Raw genomic sequence first — 23,585 nt, 5'->3', positions numbered from 1 at the left:
TTTGGAAGACAAAGGGTAGAGATAGGAATGGAGGTGCGGGGAAGGGAGGGAAAAGTGTGAAGGAATGCTAGTGGTCAGCTAAAGGCAGGTTACTTGGTGTGTTGAGATGTCATGCAGGTTGTAATGTGCCATAAATCCAATGGCTATATTAAGTCCATTACTTTTTTTATCCAGTAGATTTATGAAGTGAAGTTTTGTCGGCTCATCTACAAAAGGTGTTTTGTAAGTTCCCTTGTATGTCCTTAGACCAAGCATGGTTACAACCAATAACCGTGAAACAGTCTGAGCCCTACTTCTGGTTACCATGCATAGTCCTGAATTTAAAAATTTTCCTTAAGTCAAGGATTGGGAAAGGAAAATGAAGAACATGTCAGATGTTGACATTCACGCGTCTTTAATTCTTTGGCAACACAATTGATCTAATTTTTAAAAGGCAGTCCAGCATAGGTGTATTAAACCTACCTGTGGGTGTACACTGTTTTACAGTAGGCATGTGCATTTATAGTAGCAATGAACTTTGAAAATTAGTTCAAATATTTACAAGTGCTGTGCAGAATCCAGTTTGTTTTTACTTCACTAATCCACAGACTTGTTAATTATGAAAAAATAAAACCCATAGATTCCCCCTGTGACCTTGCTGGAATATGGGTTACTGTAACTGTTGATCAATGCATAGAGGCCCTGTTAACAGCACTAACCAAAGTAGGCCTCACTGGGTGTGTCTATGTGCACAGTTACTGCACAGTAACCTAAATTACTGCGCAGTAATCTAAAATTACTGTGCAGTACGGGCATGTGTTTACACGTGCGTGCCCATACTGCACAGTAACTATGACAACTTATGCCGACTCCAGTGTAAATTTGATACCTGCATGATTCAGGTATCAGATTTATGCCCAATTACTTACTGTGCAGTAACTGTGTGTGTGGACTAACTTGGAACCAACAAACAGCGTTAATGTGCTTTAATGCCTGCCTATTTCCACTTGCTGCATGATTAAATTCACTGTGCAGTAAAAGTTATGTGACATAAATGCACATGTAGATGCACCCATTCAGAACTGCAGTTTTATGGCACTGGGAAAATTAGATCATTAGACATAGATTCCTTGAAAGGCTGACTGATAGAGAATGATTGATAAGACTAGTAAAGGACACCAAAACAAGGATCAGGATGACCTGGTAAATATATTTCCCTATTTTGTGGGGAGATTGCATTATCTGGTAAGAATTGGTATGTGGATGTCGCCAAAAGATATTTTAGCACTAGAGATGAGATTTTTAAAGAGCTTTTTAAACCCGCAAAACATTTGTGGTTAAATTTTTATTACAAAAGTATTTCTTTAAATACAAGACTTTTGGTTACCCTTTGACCAAATACTTTAACAGAATCAAAGCTTCTCACCCTCGAAAAGGCTACATAAAGCTGTCCATGTGTAAACACAGGCTTAGGAATATAAATACATATTTTGTCAAAAGTCTGACCTTGTGACTTCTTTATAGTCATAGAATAAGAGAGCCCTTGTACACATGAGGAAATTGCCCCTTTTAGTGGTTTAATTGCCCTTTTTAATGATTTAATTGCATAACAATATACAAGTTTGGTGACATGTAACGCTTAAATTTTGTAACTTCCCTGAGCACGCCCAGGCTTCCAGTGCCCTGTGCACTGTTGGATCTAGCTGGTACTGCACCTGTGCAGCTAGCACCCCACCTGGAAGCACCAGGCCCCCCTGCAGCTCAGGGTCTGTGTAACCAGACTCCTCCAGGGGGGAAGTGGTGAGGGGCCTGGCTTTTTTTTTTCTTCTCTTGGAGCCTGCCTCTGTATCCTGTGGCCAGGGAGTGAACTGCTGGTGAGTTGTGCAGCCTCTAAGCTGCAGGGGACCCCAGTGGCATAGGAACTCTTTAATGCATTGTATCAAGCTTAGGGAAATTGCATTTTATGCCTATACCAAAGGTGGCCAAACTGCAGCTCGCAAGCCACATGCGGCTCTCTGGCATAGTACTTGCAGCTCTCCGGATGTTGGCCCTGCCCACTTCTTCCCAAGATGGCTCTGGGGGACAGTGCAGCCTGGCACCTCCCACCGCACCAGCTTTCCCCATGGGGAGTGTGGTGCCCCAAGCCCACTCTCCTCTCCCTCTGGGACTGCCAGCTCAGGTGCCAGGTTCCCAGGGCAGGGGCTGCAGCTAGCTGTCCTGCTTACGTTGTGGTGCGCTCCCTGCAGGGAAAGCCAGACTGGCTTGGCGGTGCAGGGGGGTGGGAGTGGTCACACTCTGGGTTGCTTGGCACCACCCCCTTCCTCCCCACACTCTCCAGCTCTTGAACTTTGGTGGAGGATCGCATGTGGCTCCCAGTGTAAATAACTCTGGCCACCCCTGGCCTATACCATGCCTGCAAATAATCTGGCTAGCACCATGTACCAATGGGTCATGGATATTAGTGTCTAGGTTTGTTTGTAGATAATAAACCTGGCTGAGACTTTGTCACTAGCAACTAAACTGTGGTCATTCTTTCTGTAACAATCAGGTCATTAGTGACACACTGCGTACAGCAGCAACATCACAGACAGCACCTTGATAATACGCACACAGTTCACCCGAACTGAGGGAGTCTTGACCAATACCTAACCCCCAGACAACATATTTGAATATGTTTAATAATTATAGTTAATTAAGTCTCGTGTTTTTATTATGTTTGTTAATGTACTCTCCAGCTTGCAAAAATGAATAGCATTTCCCAATGGGTGTCTCAGTCATTAGTGCCAATTTCATCTCTAGTTAATAGTACAGAAATTCATTTATTCACTTCTGTCATATTGTTAGTCATTGTTAAGACTGGATTTATGTTATATATTGCAATAATTTCAGTTTTCAAAAAGATACTGCATGTCCTCCCTTGCAAGTGAAAGAGAGGATGAGATGGTACTGGGACTTAGGAGATTTGGCTTGACTTGCTGCTAGCTAGTTTGAATACCTTTAATGACTTTGCAGTCAGAAAGACAGAAGGTTAGACTGCGTGAGTGTAGAGCAGGGGTGGGAAAATACAGACCGAAGGCTGGTTCCGGCCCACCAACTGACTAGATCTGGCTCATGGCTGCCCCTGCAGTACTCCACATGGGGCCAAGCCCCACCTGCTCCCACCAGGACAGCCTGCACTGTGCTCCCACCAGCCTGGGCCCCAGTCAGCATGCAGCTTCTGGCAGGGCTGTTCACAGTGCAGCTGCAGCCAACCAGATGCTGTTCTGCTCCCCTCACCCTCGCCTTCAGCAGCAGCCACCCAGCTAAAGCTTCCCCCTCACCCAGCTGGAGCGGTGCGGCAGGAGCAGGAGGAGGAGCCACCATTGGAGATGTGGGGAGCAGATCAGAACTCAGCCAGCTGCAGCCGCACCAGGAACAGCCTCACCTGGAAGCTGCATGCTTGCGAAGGCCTAAGCCAGCAGGTATGCTGGCTGATGCTGCAGGGATGCTGTTCCACTTGTCTCCTGTTGTGACTCCTGCTTCTGCTCGTGCCACTGCTGCACTGCACTGGGCAGGCGGGGGAGAAGCTTCAGCAAGGCGGCTCCTACCCAGTGTGTGGAGCAGTGGGGGTGGCAGCCATGGAGTTTTGCCCCTTGCTGCTGCTGGGCAGGCAGGGGGCACCTTGTCAAGGCGGTGAAGGGCTCCCAGCAAGAGCAATGAGCTTCCCCACCCAGTCCCACTCTGCCCTGCCATGCCAGGTCCCACCCGCTAGGCTGTGGAGGCCCCAGGGGAAGAGCCACAGGGCAGGGAGCCCAAGCCCGCAGTGGGCAGCCCACCCTTGACCCCTCTTTACGGGCTTCAATCCAGCTGTACCACCCATGGGAGGAAAGGGAGCTGGGCTCTGCGCTCCACTCTGCTGCAGCAACTGATGGCAACTGTAGTTTGGGCACTGCTTTTGGGCGGGGGGGGAGGTGGCTGTGGACCTGGGTCCCTGGCCCTTTAGCCCTGGCAGCTGGGGGCCCACTCTGACAGGGCATGGGAGGGAGGCGTGGGTGGGGAGTGAGGGGAGCCAGGGGGCTGTGGGTGGGGAATGAGGGGCACCAGCAAGGGTGGAGGGAGCTGTGGATGGGGAGTAAGGGGCAATAAGATGGGCAGGGCACCGGTATACCAAGGCTGCTCAGTGCTACAAAGCAGTGGGGGGCGAGGGAAGGGGGGCAGCAGCAGCTGGAACCCACATCCTGGTGAGTGAAGGGGGCAGAGGAAGCTTTGGTTTTCCATGATAAAAAAACCCAAAATCAAATGCCAACATTGATAGGTATTTATAATGTATTTTATGATAGTGATTGTGGCACAGGTAGGTTTTCTAATTGCTTTAAAATGGTAAATATATCAATAAAATATTGTGTTCAACTGATACTGATATAAATAGTGGTGTTTCATTTTAATCACAGAAAATCATGGATTTTGGGTTTTTAAATCAGAGAATTGGGGGGGGGGGTTAAAATAAGAGAAATGGCCATTTTTAAACAGAGAAAACCAGAATCTCTGTTTGTTTGTCACTTTCAGGACAGGGGGAGCCTCTACAGAAGGGATGGTCTCTTCCTGAGCCAAAATAGTACCAAACTGCCAGCACATAACATTAAAAAGGTAGTAGAGCAGCTTTTAAACTAAAAGTGTGGGGAAAGCTGACCGGTGCAGAACAGCACACATTTTAGAGTAAGACACCCTAAAGAGGTGAAACCATGAAAAATAGGAATGAGAAACAGGCAAGCAAGCAAATAACTTTAATGAGTAAAAGATTACATAGAAGTAACGAACCAGGCAACAATAAAAAGTTCGCAATGCTAGAAGTCTAAGCTCAAAGGTGGTGGGGGGACTTGAATGCTAGCATTCAATAATGATATTGATGTAATAAGTATCTCTGAAACATGGTGAAATGAGGAAAATCAATGGGATACTATAATACTAGGATATAAATTATACAGGAATGACAATAGGTCATACTGGCATGGGAGTGACACTACATCAAAGACTACATTGATTCAAATAGGTTAGGTTTTTAAACTGATGATGAGAGGTCCTGTACAATCTTTGTGGATAGAAATTCCAGGTTTCAATAGAAAAAAAAGTACATCCTGGAATATACTATTGACCCCCACACAAGGAGGGCAGCAGCAAGCTAGAAAAGTTAAGGGAGTTAAGAGAAGCTACAACAACAGAAACACAATAATAAGGGGGGACTTCAGCTATCCACGAAGAGTCTGGGTCAGTCTAATATCAGGCCAGGATGCAGAGACCAATATTCTTGGTGTTATAAAAGACTGCTTCCTGGAGCAGTTAGTCTTGGAACCTACAACAGGAAAGGCCATTCTTGACCTAGCCCTAAGTAGTGCACGGGATTTGGTGTGAATAGTTAGTGTTACTGAGCCACTCAGAAATAGAGACCACAATGCAATTAGGTTTGACATCCATGTAGGAGGGGAGACGAGAAGAAAATCTACCGCAGTATCCTTTAAAAAGGGAGACTACATCAAAAGAAGAAGCTAGTTAGAAGTTACAAGGGGACCCTAAAGAGGTAAGGAACTTGCAGGCAGCATGGTACTGCTTAAGAACACCATCTTGGAGGCACAAAGCAGATGCATACCTCAAATAAAAAAATAAAATGGAAAGTGGACCAAAAGAAAGCTGGCATGGTTTAATGCAAAAATCTAGAACTCTTAGTTCAGAGATGATACCTTTTATTAGACCAACTAGGAAATCACAAAAAAATTATCTTTTTCTGCAAGCTTTCAGGCTCAAATGCCCTTCATCAGGCTCAGGGAAAATTAAAGATGATAAAAAGTCCCCATAGGTAGGAAATAAACTTCATTTTTGTACAGAGGAAGCTGGAGATGGAAATATGCCGCTCTGGGTCCATGAGAGTATCTTTGTGAATTGTTCTGAGATTTCAATAGATGAGGTTGTAGAGGAAATTGATAAATTAAACAGTAGCAAATCACCAGGACCTAATGGCATTCACCCTGGGGTCCTGAAGAAACTTAGATCAGAAATTGCAGAACTCCTAATTGTAATATGCAGCCTATCACTAAAAACAGTCGGCAAAGGGGGCAGAAGTTGGAGGTGTCCGTAAAGCGCGTCAGATACACACCTGTAGCGATGGCTCTGTGCAGGAGCCATCAGCTGAGATTCCCAGTCACTTGTGGGATTAAGGTGGAATAAAAACTTGTCCACTAAGGACCCTTGCCACTGCCCTTGCCTAGGGTGTTCTGCCACTTCTTTTAGGGGTGGGGCATGAGGATGGGATGATGAACTGCAGAGCACTAGCATGTAGAGCTGGCAGTGATGGGCAGTAGGCCTGTGCAAATAGGGAACTATTTGATTCGGGTTTGGATTTGGCCGATTCTGATGCCTGTGATTCAGTTCAGAGCTCTGAGTCAGTTTTCTGCTTCAATTCAGAACTGATTCGGAGATTTTGCCATAGGGTATAACGGGGAATCAATGAAATATCTATAACTTTGTTGTTTTTTGTCTGATTCGGATGGTAGCATGAAGCCTGCCTCGTTTCAGGGAGATTGAGGTGCAGTTGCCCAGAAACCCCTGCACCTAAGCCCTGAAAGCAAAACTCATGTCACGTGTGTGTATTAAGCCACAGCGGGGTGAAAACTGCAGGGTTGGTAGCCCCTGCTAAGGCCACAAATCCTGCTAACTTTCAAGGAGACAGGTGCAGGGGTTTCTGGAAAACTACAGCTCAAGCTGCTGACAAGCAAAACTCGTGACATAGGTGACACTGTGTGTGTGTTAAGGTGCAGCATGGTGAAAACTGCAGACCTGCTAGGCCCTGCTGCAGCCATGAAGCCTGCCAGCTGTCAAAGAGAGAGGTACAGGGGGGTGTTCTGGGGCCCTGCACCTCCAGCTGCTAACGGGCAAAACTCATGACATGGGTGCTTGTGCAACTGTCTCTCTCTCAGGGCGCAGGGGGATGAAAAACACTACTGCAGGCCTGCCAGGCTCTGCTGCAGCCACGAAGCCTGCCAGCTGTCAAAGAGGTAGGTGCAGGAGGGGGTTCTGGGGCCCTGCACCTCAAGGCTGCTAACAGGCAAAACTCATGACACGGATGGGTGACATTGTGTGTGTGTTAAGTTATGCCCTCACTGGTGCTGGGGCCTCTACACAACATGGTAGTGTGCCCTAGTGAGGTCTCTTCCCCTCAGTCCAGTCCACCACTTTACATGACAAGAGGTAAAATAACTTAGTGACTGACTGAGCACTAGCAGAAGCATCAGCAGCTTCTCAGGTAGCCAAACTGCCAGAGAGTCCTTCTTTCCTCCCAAGTAGGAGCTGCTGCTTCTCTAGCATGTCTGTTAAGGTCTGTGCAACAGACCTTAACAGGTCACATGCTGTAACACACATGCTGTGTGTGTGTGTGTGTGTGTGTGTGTGTGTGTGTGTGTGTGTGTGTGTGTGTTCAGGTGTGCCCTTTCTGGTGCTGGGGCCTCTGCACAACACGGCAGTGTGCCCCAGTGAGGTCTCGTCCTTCCCTACAGCCTCAGTCCGGTCCACCACTTTACATGACAACAGGTAAGATAACTTAGCTGGCTCAACACCAGTAACATCAGCAGCAGCATCAAAGGCACCCAAACGGAACTGTCACAGAGTCTTTCTTTTTATAAAGGACTTGACAGCAAGAAGTAAAGATTCATAGATTGTAGAGTCAGAAGGGACCACAATGGGTCATCGTGTCTGACCCCCTGCCCCGGCAAGAAAGAGAACCAAGGTCAGATGACCCCAGCCAGGTGACTATCAAGCCTCCTCTTGAAGACCTCCAAGTTAGGTGATAGTACCACCTCTCTTGGAAGCCCATTCCAGATTCTGGCCACCATTACAGTAAAAAATTTCTTCCTAATGTCTAACCGAAGTCTACTCTCCACTAGTTTGCACCCATTATTCCTAGTTACTCCCTGGGGCGCTCTGGTAAATAGTACATCACCAATTCCCTGTTGTCCTCCCTTGATAAACTTATAGGCGGCTGCAAGGTCCCCCCTCAGATGTCTCTTGTGAAGGTTGAAGAGATCCAGATCTCGCAACCTCCCCTCGTAGGGTCTTTCACGAAGGTCACTAATCATGCGAGTGGCCCTCCTCTAGACCCTCTCAAGATTCCACGTGTCTTCTGGAATTGTGATGCCCAAAACTGGACACAGTACTCCAACTATGGTCTGACCAATGCCGCATAGAGGGGGAGCATCACCTCCCTTGATCTGTTGGTCAGGCATCTGCTAATACACGACAAGGTGCGATTGGCCTTGTTGATGGCCTCGTTACACTGCCGGCTCATGTTCATCTTGGAGTCAACTATGACTCCAAGATCTCTCTCAGCCTCTGATCTGCTGAGGAGGTCATCCCCCAACCTATAGGTGTGCTGGGGATTCCTCCTCCCTAGGAGGAGTACCTTACCTTTATCTTTGTTGAATTGCATCCTATTTCATTCTGCCCATTGATCCAACCTGTCCAGGTCAGCCTGCATCTGCTCGCTGCCCTCAGGTATGTTAACTTTGCCCCATAATTTGGTATCATCTGCAAACTTGGAGAGAGTGCTCTGTACACCCTCATCCAAATTGCTGATGAAAATATTAAATAACACTGACCCAAGGACCAAACCCTGTGGGACCCCACTGCCCACCTCCTTCCCGACCAAGAACGACCCATCCACCACCACTCTCTGGGTGTTGGCCACCCACCTGACTGTATAGGCATCCACTCCACAGCCTGTTAGCTTCTTTATGAGAATAGGATGTGAAACTGTCTAAGGCCTTTCTAAAATCCAGGTAGATGACATCAGCCTCAGCTCCTGTGGCAAGGCAGTGTGTGACCTGGTCATAAAAGGCTATAAAGTTTGTGAGGCAGGATCTACCTGTGACAAACCCGTGCTGGTTTCCTTTCAGCATCATTTCCCCTGCTATGCCTTCACAAATGTGCCCTTTGATGTTTTTTTCCAGTATTTTCCCAGGGATAGAGGTAAGACTGGCCTAAATTTAGCCGGCTCCCTTCTCCCCTTCTTAAAAAGGGGCACCACATTGGCCCTTTTCCAGTCCTCAGGGATCTGGCTGGAGCATCATGAGTGCTCAAACAGCCATGCCAGTGGCTCAGCTGTGACACTGGCCAATTCCTTCAGCACTCATGGATGGAGGTCATCCGGGCCAGCTGACTTGTACCAATCCAGCCCTTCTGAGTGCTTCTTAACTAAGTCAGCACCAACCTTTGGCAGTCTGGTGCCTTTTGGATGTTGTTTTGGATATATGATGTTACTCATGGTGTGTGATGGTTTATCTTGTGTTTTTATGCCTATATGTTTATTATGAAAAGAAAGGCATGCTTAAAAAAAAATATATCTTAGGAGCTTTAGGGTTGAAAACCCCTTTGTCAGGCTGAGGAGAAGTACCTGCAGTTGGTGTGTCTCCTGGTCCTGGATGGAAGGAATAGTAAAGAAGCCAGAGGCTAGCCAGACACTTAATGCAGGCAAGAAAGCTAGTCAGTGAAAATGGAAATGGAAATGTCAGGGGATGAGGGACAGGCTGTGGTGGGAGGGGAAAGGGGGATGTAGCAGCGCAGGTAAAAGTGCAGATTTACCTGGGGAGTCAGATGTCCAGCAGGTTGTAGTGTCAGAATTCCACTTTGTATATTTAGTCTATGAGTTTCTGTACCTACTACTAGGAGGCTGATGAAGAGCAGTTCATAGGCCCAGCTCTGAAAAGTGGTTTGTACATTCAAACAAGCACCTAACCTCATCACCAAAACTGAAGCCAACTTCCTACAGCGCAAAACACAAAACCTGCCAACTATCTCCAGACAAGTAAGGGGTCCCTCCCTGGTTCCCCCACCCAGCCTGAGATTATGTGCTCCCAGTGATCCCACAGGTATTGTTGGGGTCTGTGAACCTGTAGCCTCTCTAGCAGGGGGGGTGCAAGCCAGGGTCTTCCCTCCTCCCTGTGTTCATCCTCCCTGTGTTGCTGGCTGGGGCTTCCTTTTCCTGGTACCCCACACCAGGGTCTTCTCTCCTCCTTGGATCTTGGGGCTCCCCTGGCCACCCCCACAGTTCCCAAGACATGGAAAGCACAGATTGGTACACCTATGGGTGCACCCAGCCATGGCAAGCCAGCAAAACTCTGCCAATACTGGAAGTTGGATCTTTTTGCCTTTTCCAACCACTAACTTTTTGCCAAGTGCCTTTCTAAAGGCAAAAAAAACAGGCTTCTCTCAGCGCTAGACAGTCTATCTCCTTCACTGATGTAGGGTATCAGGGCCCCTACAATATTAGCTGCTTGGCAAGCCGCTTCTGTGGCAGCGCTCGCCCTTTATGGCCCTGCATGCTTTGCCACTCCTCAGCCCCATCAAGGGCTAGCCAAGGTGGAGTGCACCCTAGGGTCTTTATGCCTTGCCTGTCATCCCTGCTTGGGCACTAGTTTCAGGGTGTCCCCAGTGTTCCTCCAGGCAGTTCCCACATTGGTATAACAGCTCTTCCTGACAGTGGAATCTTATTCTGCACTTGACCCGCCCCCATTTGCCATGCTGTTGCTGCTTGGGGATTCCTTGGGTTTCCCAGTACTGGTTAAAGGACCTTTCCTGCTGTTTCAAAAATAATTGCCATTGTTGATAACAGATGAAAGAAAAAGAGAGAAATTTGTCATTTACATAAGTAACCTTTAATGATTTATTCACCATAACTTACATAAAAAGCAACCATTACAGGATTTTCAATAATTTTCAACACAGTTCAGCTTATTGAACCAAGTGAAACAGTTACATTTGTAAAAACCAGAACAGACAGAGGGGGTACCCCAAGGCCATTAAGGGAGACAGCAAAAGTCAACACTTGCACTCAAAATATGCTCTATTCTTATTGGTAACTATCAGAGACATGGTCACTTAATTAGGAATATTCCAGCAAAGATTGCTGATTGGGTGTAGGAGGAAATCATTCCCTTCATTCCATCTTTTCATTTTGCTTTGAAGCAGATCATTCTACTTTGGTATTAGGGCAGAATTTCCCAATGGCCATTAGGGGACCATAGTCCTATGCCATGTCTCCCATATTTAAGCAAGTAGCACAAGACACCCAATTTCCCAAAGTTCCTTCCAGGAAGGACTTCCCAAAAGCACAGAGTGCACAGCAGAGAGGGGATGGCAGAGCCTGGGAGCAGAAGCGCTGGGTAGCCCATGGATCCCTCAACAGGCTTGGTCCTGAGCCCCAAACTTGTGAGAACTCACTACAAACCCTAGGGGAGCAAGCATGTTCTCTAGACCATGGCCCTTTATTACAACATGTCATACTCATATTTAAACAATTATCAAGGGGCACACCATTTCCAAAATGTCCTTCCAGGAAGGGCTTACTAGAATCACAGAGTGCACAGCAGAGAGGTGCTCTCAGGGCCATGGTGGGGAAACACTGGATAGCTCCTGGATCCCTCATCAGGCTTTTTCCACTGTCAGGCTTTTTCCTCTGGCTGCGTCATGCTGCAGTACTCAGCAACGAACCGCAGCTGGCTCAAAGAAGGAAGCAATGGGGATGGGGATTGGCGGCAGGAAGATAGTGGGGGTTAGACAAGCACATAAGAAGGATTCTGGACAAAGGCACCCTTCCCTGAATGCCTGAACAGTATTCACCAACAAGCAGAGCCAAGAAGCAGAGCCTCTGTGCATTGCTTTGCCATTCACTTTCCTGGATGGCAATCAAATACTGCCCTTCCCTCCCCACATCTAGTTATTTGCATGTTGACTTAACGCCCCTCCCACCCTCAACGCATCTGCATTTACCCATCACCCCCCCCCACCCCACCTCCTGGGGTCCACCTGAACCTCAGGTGTCATTTCACATGTTGGGATGTCACTTACCAATGGTTAGACATGCCTGTTGTGGAGGATGTCATGATTTTCTTTTCCATGTCAGAAAGTAGCTCTTATATTGGACTTCTGCCTGCAGTCAAGTGCTGTATTCTTGTGCCCCCACTGGACAACTCTCCTTGGACATTCTTTCCCTTGTACAACACGGCATGCACAACACGGCTGACTGTCTTCTGCCTCTGTTCTTCCGGCTTCTCTCCTCAGTATCAGACATCTTGGATCAATACAGTATACCCATACCCTGACCACTGCTCCCACAATTTATAGGGCTGCTTTTCAGCAGGGCATGGAAAGTTCCCACCCTCCCCCCTCAATCTGGTGCAAAATAGACTTTCATTGCAGATATGCTGGCATTGTCCTGGCAATTTTTTCCAAAAGACCGCCAAAACCCCGTTTAAGAGAGAAATGGGCTAGGTAGTGATGGCAAGCCAGGGATGGTGGCCAGTCATGATAGCAAAGTCTCAGCTCAGTCTGATCCACATCCTTGCAACACCCTCCCAGCCCGCCACTGCCTTGGCCAGGTTGACAACAGCACCTTCACCCCATGATCTCGCCTTGTGCATGACTTAATGCACCTTTTGCCAACCCTGGTGCTTGGGTCTTCCTCCCCCTGCTGCTTTGCAAGCCCCTCTTATAAAGCACAGAAACAAGGTTATCTCAGTGCTAGGCACTTTTGCTTCCTCCCCAATTTTGGGTGTAACATGGGGTGTCCTACACTGCTGGCTGACTGGCCCTGCAGCCTTTGACACCCCTCGGCACCAGCCAACACAATGTGTTGCCCAGGGGGGTGCACCCCAGGGGTTTCACACCTCATTCTTCACCCTTTCTGGTGTGCTAGATTTAGGGTGAGCCCAGGGTTCACCCAGGCAGTTCCTGCATTGGCAGTGCAGCCCCCTTGATATTGATCAATCACGGACTATGGTGCTGTCTCCTGATCTCTCCCGAGCAGAACTGTGTCGAACCAGGAATGACCCCACTCCCCGCACCTATTCGGCACTAGGGACCATGATACTTTCTGCCCCCATGGGCTGCTCCTGCAAGTCTGCACAGGTTTTTGGCAGGAAGCTGCCTTCCCTGGGGTTTTACATTTGCAGCACCCTGCTTTTCTGCCCCCCAGATGCTACACATTCTTTCAAGGTCTGCAAATTCAGAGGTCCCTGGGGTCCCCTCCAAGCTGCAGGTGAGGGCTGGCCAAGCCAGTCTTTCACATTTCCCCAAAGCAACACCCCACCTTTGTCAACCTGCTGCCTGAGGTCCTTCTAGCATGCACCCTAGCTTTCCCTGGACAGGGTGATCATTGCAAGCATGCAAAGATGCTTTGTTCAGCAGCCAACATTTTCTTTCAGGCTTTGAATTAGGGGCCACCCCAACAATTCCCCAAGTGATGGAAGACAATGGTAGGCACTCCGAGGGGTGCATCCTGCCAGCAAACTATTGCCAAGCCTGGTCCTCGGATCTTTCTTGCCACCCCTCACCCCCTTTTTGACAGCGCCTATTCTAAACCCACAGAATGGGGTTATCTCAGTGCTAGGCACTCTTAGTCCCTCAACCATTTAAGGAGTCACCTGGGCTCCCAAAAATGTTATCTGTCTTGGAAGGGAAGGGAAGCTTCCCATGGCAGCACTGGCCCTGCACCCTTTGCCACCCATTGGCACCACACACCCAGCACAATGTGTTTGACAAGGGTGGTTGATCATAGGGGCTTCACTCTTCATTGTTCAGCATTTTGGGGTGCTACTTTTTGTTTCCACCTTGCACTGAGAAACCAAGCCTATACTCTCACTGTCTTCACAGAGCAGACTGCCCCTAAATTAACCTTGATCAGCAGCTGGGTTTGGCACCAATTTTTGCTACTTCTCTGTGCAAAATGTACTGCTTTGCTGGGGGTGACCTTTCAAAGGAGAGGTCAGTCAGAACATTTGGGGGTACACCCACAGACCAGACTTGAGGAAGAACATGAGAAGACGAAGTGGACAGCGCCAAAAAAACCTAGAATTGCATGTACCATCCAAGAAGCTAAGAGCCTCGTGCGTGCACTGGCACAACCAGAGGTGCTTTGCCAATTTGTGATCAGCCTGAGAGCAAACTGGCAGATATACTGTGATGTCTCCAGCTAAATGGTGGATCATGGCCACAAGAAAACCCCTGATCAGTGCCGTGAGAAGGTGAAGTCACTGCGCACCACGTTCCATAGGGATGTTGCCAGGGAACAGCGCTTGGGCACACCCATCAAGCACGTTGTCAACTATCAATACATGCATCAAGTTATGAATGTGTTGGACATCCATAACCACTAACATCAGGGCATCCTCTCCACCAGACAGTTCCACTAGTGTCAGTAACTCTCCCACCACCCTGTCTGCACGTGTTGCTGACAGTGACTCAAGTTCGGATCACAGTGGTGCATGCAGTGACACATCCTGTGTGGGCTCCAAGCACCAGGAGAAGAGACCTGGGACCTCCACCTCCACACAAAGTACGTTCCCTAGCTATCATCTTTACATTCGTGACTTTGGAAGGTGTTGGAGGGTGCATTGGGTGGGGGGTAAAGTGCCATAGATAAGCTAAAGTGGCAAAATACACAGCATGCTACCAGGAGCTATCACTCTCCTCAATTTGAGGTGGCAGTCTCTGATCCCCTTGAGGAACACAGTCACTCACATGCCACTTCGGGAATGGTGTGAAAGCTGGACCTTCAAAGAATGTGTTTTATTAATTATTGTTCCCTCCCTTCTGTTTGATTTTCCAGTTCTGATTACTATCCCACCCCTGGGGACCATTAGGAGGACCAACTGGGTTGCCCATGTAAGAACTGATCAGATTGTGAAGAGCCTGAACAGATGCACAGAATGGATCAAGGAACTTGTCCAACAAATTTGCTGGTTTATGGGAAGTGTAACTGGGGTGCTTCACCAGATTAAGCAAGAAGCACAAAGAAGTCATACACAAAACCGACAGGATCAACAAGTCGTGGCTGGTGTGCTGATCACCGTTCTGGTCCTGATGGTCCTAGGAAAAGGGTAACCTGCCCACCCCGCAGCTTCTCTTGCAAGCCCGCCAACAAGGCTCTCACACATCCAACCACTTCCAAGTAAAGCATCTTAGTCAAGCTCTGATGAATGAGAAATTTGTATTTGCTCCTCCCATTTGTAATGTATGATCGCAACATACTCTAATGTTGATTAATAGCAATAAGCTTTTTGATAACATCAATAATATGAATATATATGTATAATGATTAAATCTGACATTAATTACCATACACTTTTTGATAGCATTAATAATATGAATATATCTGATGAGGCTGTTCCTCCTGGCAAAACTTCTGATATGTGGTCCTCATGGGTTGTGGGGGGGAGGGGGGAGAGTAATATCAACAACTCTCCGAATGTGGGTGGTTGTAAGGGTTCCCCTCTCATCCATGTTAGTTGCACTTTGGTTTTGCTAAGATGTGTGTATTACCTGGGATTGTAATCCTAATTAATAACTCTAAATACACTTTAAATAAATTCTAATAATAACTCTAATTAAAACCTCCAGCCTTAAGAGTATACAGTACTGATTTTAGACTGGTCCAGGTGAAAAATGTCTATCACTGGATCCAAAGAGGTTGAGCCGTGGGAAGTGCCTCTGTTTCACTCATTGTATGTCTTATGAAGTATTTAGGTAATCCATACATGGAAATGCATGTGATATGTTGTCCTAGTGGGGCTGGGGCTGGTGGGGGAAGATAAGCACCCCTCTTAACCTGGCATGTTGAACGGGTGCCTCTCTCAGACATGACTAGCTACGTTACTGTTATTGGTGGGCGAGGGTGGGGGCAGAAATATGTTCTGATTCCTTAAGTGTGACAAATTCAAGCAGTTTTTATTGTATCACTTATTAGGTGTCTGTCTTTAGCTGAGATTAACTACTGTTAGGCTGTTAGTCCACACACAAATATCCAAGTTGCTACTTTTGATAGTTAATGAGACTACTGATTACCAATGTGTAGTCTTCAATATGTTGAAGTAGCGCATACAACACAAAACTACTGTTGCACCAAGCACTTGGGTTTCACTAAGAGGTGTCTATAACCTTGGATCATAATTGAAATTAATAACTCTGATTGAACTCTAATTAAACTCAAATGATAACTGTAATTAATACATTTCTGATTTTACACCTGTTCTGGTGAAAATGTTCTATGACTTATGACTGAATCAAAATTGCTAGTTGGGACTGTCTACTGCTTGACTTGGGATATGTCTTATGAGGTATTTAGGAAAATAATTAAACTCCAATTAAACTCAAATAATAACTGTAATAGTACTCTAATGAAACTCAAGAAATAACTCTAATTACACTCTAATTAAACTCAAATAATAACTAAAATTACAGTGTAATTGAACTCTAATAATACCTCTAATTAATACGTTTCAGATTTTATACCCATCTGGGTGAACATGTTCTTTGAGTGAATCAACATTGCTAAAGCAGCCAGGACTGCCTACTGCTTGACTCAGGATACTGAGTCAAGGTACTTAGGAAAATAATTATGAGGTACTTAGGAAAATAATTAAACTCCAATTACACTCAAATAATAACTCTAATTAAACCCATCCACCCGTTAAGAGTAATACATTTCTGATTTTATACTGGTCTGGGGGGAAACCTGGCATGTTGGCCAAGACTACCTGAGTGGTACTTGCTTTTGGTGGGGGGACCAGGACTCCTTAATGAGGGGGATGTTGAACTGTGGCCAACGGTTTATAACATTTAAAGCAAGCAATAAGTATGAGTGCACTGAAAATATGATTGTTTCTGAAGCATGACTTCACACATTGAAAAGTGAAACCGCTCACTCTAGGTTGCGCTTACCATCAATAATCCTTTGCCTCTGAGTGCAATTTTCTATACCTATATACAGAGCCAACCCTACATGTGTGCAGGGCCCAAGGCATATCAGCCTGTGCAGAGGGGGGGGTGGAGGGGTGGCAAACAGCTGGAGTGCAAAGCCAGCGGTGCACAGAGTGGTGGTGCCTTCAGCACGTGCCAATGGTGCTGTCCATGGCGCCTGTACAGCAGTGTCCACAGGGCACCCCAAAACATTGGACCCAGGGCAGTTGCTCCAGTTTGCCCTCCCCAAGGGACAGCTCTGCCTATATAACATCATTAGCCTAGCTTTACTGTTGTAAGGTAATAAAACTGAATTCTACCTCATATAATTACCATTTTTTTCTGTGTTATTTTTTCATAGATTTCATAGATTTCATAGACATTAGGGCTGGAAGGGACCTCGGAAGATCATCGAGTCCAGCCCCCCGCCTGAAGGCAGGAAGTCAGCTGGGGTCATAGGATCCCAGCAAGATAAGCATCCAATTTTTTCTTGAAGGTTCTCAATGTAGGTGCTTGAACTACCTCCAATGGCAGGCTATTCCAGAACTTGGGGGCTCGAGCAATAAAGAAATTCTTCCTTATGTCCAGCCTGAAACTGTCTTGCAGTAGTTTACAACCGTGCAACCTCATCAGCCCTTGGGGTGCTCTGGTGAACAAACGTTCTTCCAGATACTGGTGGTCACCCCTGATAAACTTATAGGTGGCCATCAGATCGCCCTTGAGCCTGTGCTTTTCCTGGCTAAAGAGCCCCATAGCTCTCAGCCGCCTGTTGTCGGAAGGTCTGTTTTCCTGACCTCTGATCATGCGTGTGGCTCTTCTCTGGACTCTCTCAAGCTTCTCCACATCCTTTTTGAATTGTGGAGCCCAAAACTGGATGCAGTACTCCAGCTGCGGCCTCACCAAGGCCGAGTACAATGGGAGAATGGCGTCCTGGGATTTACTTGAGAAGCATCTATGGATGCAAGCCAGTGTTTTGCTCGCTTTACTAGCTGCAGCATCACACTGAAGGCTCATGTTCATCTTGTGGTCAGTCATGACCCCCAAGTCCCTTTCGTTTGTGGTGCTAACCAGCGTAGCACTGCCGAGCCTATAAGCAGGGTAATACATGTGATTTGAGGGGGGCTCTGCCCTGTGGGAGGCAGGGGACTATTGGCGACGTGTAGGGGGTATACGTGCGCACCCCCTGAGCGTGGTGGTACACCCCATCAGAAAAGGTGCCGTCAACAGTGTCAGCAGCACCTGTGGGCAGTTGCTACTTGCCACCTCCCTTCCCCCGCAATGCTGGTGGCGTCTGCAGGCAGTCAGCGATCACCGCTGGTCTCCGCTGTCACTGCTGGTGGTGTCTACAGGTGGTTGCTCACCATCCCTCCCCCTGCTGCCAACAGCACCAGTGGTGTCTGCAGGAGCTCCCTGCTTACTGCTGCTGCCATGCTCCCACCGCTGCCAGCAACACTGTGCCCCCCCCAGCCATGGGGGGGGGCGCGGCATTCATGCAGGTGACCCACCCCTCCTAAGCAGCCCCCACACCCACAGTGCCCCCACATCTACCCACACACTAACTCACATCCCCCCCAAATCCCTCCACACCCACCCGCATCCCCCTAACCCCACTTCCCACCCTCTCCTGCAAACCCCACATCTCCCCATCACACACCCACCATATGATAAGGAAACCAAAAGCAAACATTAAAACATAGATATTTAGAATTTATTTTATTATGATGCTAGAGACAATGGTAGGCTTCCAAATTTCTTTAACATGGTAAATATAGTTTCATAGTTGGTAGGGTCAGTAGGGACCTGAGCAGATTTTCAAGTCTGACCCCCTGCCATGGCAGGAAAGAGTACTGGGGTCAAACGACCCCGGCAAGGTGTTCATCCAGCCTCCTCTTAAAGATCCCCAGGGTAGAAGCCAGCACCACTTCCCTTGGAAGTTGGTTCCAGATCCCAGCCGCCCTGACAGCGAAGTAGTGCCTCCTGATATCTAGCCTGAATCTACCCTCTGCTAGATTGTGACTGTTATTTTTTGTCACTCCTGGGAGTGCTCAGGGGAACAGGGACTCTCCCAATGCCTGCTGGTCCCCCCTGACTAATTTGTAAACAGCCACTAGATCCCCACTCAGCCTTCTCTTGTGGAGGCTGAACAGGTTCAGGTCTCTTAGCCTCTCCTCGTAGGGCCTGCGCTGCTGACTCCTGATCATGTGAGTTGCCCTCCTCTGGACCCTCTCCATGTTTTCCACATCCCTCCTGAAGTGCGGCACCCAGAACTGGACGCAGTACTCCAACTGTAGCCTGACCAGTGTCACATAGAGGGGGAGGATCACGTCCTTGGACCTGCTTGAGATACACCTGTGGTCGGGCCCCACAGTCGGCCCATGTTCATTTTGGCATCAGTAATGACTCCAAGATCCTTTTCTGCCTCTGCACTGATGAGAAGGGAGTTCCACAGCCTGTAGGCATGCTGCTGGTTCTTCCTCCCCAGGTGCAGTTCCTTGCACTTGTCAGTGTTGAAACCCATCCTATTCTCATCCACCCACCTCTGTAACCTGTCTAGGTCCTATTGCAGCCTGCTCCTCCCTTCTAGCATGCCCACTTCTCCCCACATCTTAGTGTCATCTGCAAATTTGAGCAGGGTGCTTTTTACACCCCCATCCAAGTCGCTGATGAAGATGTTGAACAGTGCAGGCCCAAGGACCGAGCCCTGTGGAACCCCACTGCCCACATCCCTCCAGGTCAAATAAGACCCGTCCACCACCACTCTCTGGGTGCGGCCCTCCAACCAACTAGTGACCCATTTGATTGTGTAGGTGTCGATGCCACAGTCTCCTAGTTTTTTAATGAGAATGGGGTAAGAGACAGTGTCGAAGACCTTCCTAAAGTCTAGAAAGACTACGTCCACTGCTACCCCTGCGTCTAAGGATTTTGTGACTTGGTCATAGAAGGCCACCAGGTTGGTCTGACAGGACCTGCCTCTTATGAACCCATGTTGGTTGCCCCTAAGCATAATCTCCCCTGCTGACCCCTCGTGGACATGCGCCAGGATAATTCTCTCAAAAAGCTTACCAGGATCGAGGTAAGACTGACTAGCCTATAGTTTCCTGGGTCCTCCTTCCTCCCTTTTTTGAAAATGGGAACCACATTGGCCCTTTTCCAGTCCTCTGCCACCACGCCAGAGCACCATGAGTGCTCATAAAGCCGTGCCAGGGGTCCTGCAATGACCTCTGTTAATTTCCTCAGCACTCTGGGGTGGAGATCATCAGGACCTGCTGATTTAAATACCTCCAGTCCCTCCAGAAGTTCCCTGATGAGATCCTCACTGACCCTAGGCCTGGGTGCGCCTCCCATGGGTCCTACGGGGGTCCCAGTGTGGGGGGTGACCTGGTCAGTGCTCAGAAAAATAGAGGCAAAGAAATTGTTAAATAGGTTAACTTTGTCATGTGGTGCAATGACCAGATTTCCTAGCATGTCCTGCAGAGGCCCCACATTACCTGGTACCTCCTTTTTACCCCCTATGTATTTAAAAAAGGACTTCTTGTTGTCCTTGATCTGGGTAGCTAGTCCCATTTCCATCTGTGCCTTGGCTTTCCTGACCTCCCCCCTACAGCCCCGAGCAACCAAGGTATAGTCCTCCCTGATGATGGCCCCTCCCTTCCATTGGGTGTATGCCTCCTTTTTAGCTAGGAGACATTTCCATATGCTTTTGGTGTGCCATAGGGGCTTTTGTGCCCTCTTGTCCCCTTTGATCTATGTTGGGATTACCTCCCTTTGGGCTTGGAGGATTGTCTCCGTAAGGAACGACCACTCTTCTTGGACACCCAACTCCCCTCCCATCCGGGACCTCAGTGCCTCCCTGACTATTCTCCTTACCTCATTGAAAACTGTCCTCCTGAAGTCCAGGGTTGCTGCCTTGCTGCAGGCCTTTGCCACCTTGTACTGGATGGTGAATTCCAACAGGCGATGATCACTGTCGCCCAGGTGGTCGAGCACCCGCAGACCCCTCACGAGGTCGTCGCCTGTGGCCAGGACCAGATCCAACAAGATGTCTCCCCTGGTGGGGCTGTGCACCTCCTGAGTTAGATGGAAGTCCTGTATCTTGGCTAGGAACCTATGTGAGCGGTCAGACCTGGCTGACTGCTCTTCTCAGCAGATGTCTGGAAAGTTCAGGTCACCCATGATGACCACGTCCTTTGATCTAACTACCTCCATGAGCTGACTTAAGAATTCCCGGTCTAGCTCTTCCCCTTGGTTGGGTGGTCTGTAGTAGACCCCCACCCTTAAGTCCCTTTCCCCTCAACTTCCTTGTATTCTAACCCAGAGCACTTCAGTGTGCTCCTCCTCTGACCCAGTGCTACTCGCTGAGGATGTGTTTTTCTCTTTAACGTAGAGTGCCACACCCCCCACCTTTCCTCCCTATCCTATCCCTCCTGTACAGCCTATAGCCCTTGATATTCACCGCCCAGTCATGCGTTGGGTCCCACCACATTTCGGTGAGCCCCGCTGTGTCTGGGTTGGTGTCAGCTAGCAGGAGGGTAAGTTCCTCCTGCTTGTTCCCCATACTACGAGCATTAGTGTAGAGGCATTTGAGGTGGGTGGTCATCTAGAGCACGAAGCTATTCCTACCTCTCCTGACACTCTTTGCAGAGGGACAAGTTCATTGGGTCAGTGGCCAGGTGCCTCTCCAGCTCTAGCACTTCCTGCTCAAGCTGCTTCTGGACTGCCTCCCTCTGCCGGGTGTGCCCCAAGTGCACCTGAGGCAAAGAAGCCAGATGCACACCTTCCCTACATCCCACCATCTCCAAGCCAAGGGGAAAGCTGCCCATTGCTCCCACCAGGTCAGCCAGAACTCTCAGAGGGCCTCCCTGAAGCCCATATCCTCCAGCAGACTGCCATTAAAATGCCAGTAAGCCAGGCCCGGATGCCTGGGCCCTAGCATGGCCTGGGCCCAGACAAGGTGATGATCACTGAAAGGGGTTGGCCAGATGCCAGAGAAGAGGGCCCAGGCGAAGTGTGGCAAAGAGATATAAACCCGGTCCAACTGGGAGTGGCATGCCTGCTCCTCCCCCACCCTCACATAGGTGAAGGCGGGGGGCCATTAGGGAGTATTCCTTCAGGATCTCCCTGAGGACACCCATGGCAGCCTGGTTCCACTCCCTGCCCGACCTGTCTTGTGCGTCTAGGGTGATGTTAAAGTCCCTGCCAAGGACCAGGCACTCACAAGGGTTGAGGGTGATGATGTATGTAGTCACTTGGTGGAAGAAATCCACCAACTCCAGGCCCCTCGCAGGGGTGTACACATTCAGCAGGCTCAGGACCAGCCCCTGCACTTGGAGCTGGAGGTGCAGCAGGCAGCCCAGCACCACCTCATCATCTTGCAGCACTTCTGGCTGCAGGCCTGGGGAGAACAGGGTAGCTACCCCACAAGAGGTGGCCGAGAGGTGACTAAAAAAGACCTTGCTTCCCCACTCCAGCTGCCAATTAGGCTCATCAGCTGGACTTGTCAGCGTCTCCTGCAAGAATACCATGGGGTACCCTCCCTCCTGAAGGAAGGAGCGCACCAGGCATTTCAGGAGACCCTTCCTGCAGCTGTGGATGTTGAGGGTCATGATCTTAAATGACCTCATGGCTGGGGGGGTCAAGTAGACAGCTCAGCAGGGGCCTCACGCATCTCACCTCCTGGTGTGGGGCCCGCCAGCTCATGTAGCGCCCTCCCATATGTATAGAGCGTGTCTATGAAACTGTGGGCCCGCCTATTTATCTGGGCATTGCAGCTTTTGGGCCCCTTGCCTTCCCCTGCTAGCGCCCTTGCAGTGGTGAGGACACTGTCAAAATCTCCCCAGTGGTCCAAGGCTAGCTGTACCTTGCTGGCAGACTGGCAGGTGTAGTCATGGTCAAGAAATGCAAGTAGCTCACCTCTGGGGATCACTGGGAGCAAGAGGTCTGCAGAGTCCATGAAGCCCTGGTTCTCAGGCATCCTCCTCCTGGTCCTGGGGCTCAGCAGGCTCCTTAGGCACCATCTGAACCCCCTGTCTGCTAAAACCCCGGACTCTGGTTGGGATTGGGAGAGCTCTGCATCCCCTTGGGACAGGGGTGAGGGTAAGGATGGGGGTGGGGTTCCTTCACAAGATGGTGGGGTAGAGCTGGAATTCCAGGGGATCTGTGCAGGGTCCCCAACAAGATCAGCCTGTTGATTAGGGGACCCCACTGCGACCCCCTCTGGTGTGGGATTATGGGGCAGGCTGGAAGTGAGGTTTTTCTGGGAGGGGGAGGGAAGAGACCCATTAGGCACTGGGGTGGCTTCAGCATCTGCCTCAGGGTCCTGGGAAAGGGGACCTCCTTCCTCAGGACTCAGGATGGATGACAGTCACCTCCAGGGCCAGGCTGCTCACCGCAGAAATGGATCCACTGGTGCAGTTGGGGAACAGATACGAAGCCCTGGCTGCACTGGAGGAGAGTGCAGTGGAGGAAACAGCACGGGAGGTACCCCAATCCATCCCCGAGCAAGCTGAGGGCCAGACAAGCTACCATAGGAAGAGGAGAAGGGTCATAGTGGGCAACTCCCTACTGAGAGGAGCAGAAGGAAACATCTGCCGCCCAGATCCCATGGTGCGTGAAGTGTGTTGCCTGCCAGGGGCCAAGATCTGGGATGTCACGACAAGGATTCCTGACCTGATCCAGCCCTTGGACTACTATCCCATGGTCCTCATCCATGTGGGAACCAATGACACGGTAAGGAGTAGTCCTGACTGTGTAATGGGTGACTACAGGCCTCTGGGGGCCAGGCTTAGGGAGACAGGGGTGCAGGTGGTCTTCTCATCCATCCTCCCGGTCAGAGGTCGCAGTAGGCATCACAG

The 23,585-nt window shown here is 49.1% G+C and overlaps 1 protein-coding gene across 6 annotated transcripts in view; it reads left to right on the top strand.

Annotated features, from left to right (window-relative positions):
• RALGAPB (Ral GTPase activating protein non-catalytic subunit beta) overlaps positions 1 to 17,329 on the top strand; it is a 233,060-nt gene extending 215,731 nt beyond the window's left edge. For 5 of the 6 annotated variants that reach the window (XM_059733297.1, XM_059733290.1, XM_059733289.1 and 2 more), the window contains one exon: positions 14,606 to 15,118. In XM_059733297.1, coding sequence (XP_059589280.1) covers positions 14,606 to 14,880 — 275 coding nt within the window. In that variant the 3' untranslated portion in view covers positions 14,881 to 15,118. Of the gene's footprint in view, positions 1 to 14,605; positions 15,119 to 17,095 lie in introns of those variants that run through there. The other variant, XM_059733294.1, reaches the window with a different exon arrangement.
• Positions 17,330 to 23,585: the final 6,256 nt, after the last annotated feature.

The sequence above is a fragment of the Alligator mississippiensis genome, chromosome 9 (assembly GCF_030867095.1).
Source record: "Alligator mississippiensis isolate rAllMis1 chromosome 9, rAllMis1, whole genome shotgun sequence".
Classification (NCBI taxonomy): Eukaryota; Metazoa; Chordata; order Crocodylia; family Alligatoridae; genus Alligator; species Alligator mississippiensis.
Note: the sequence above shows the minus strand (reverse complement) of the source record. Positions and strands in the feature narration are given on the sequence as shown.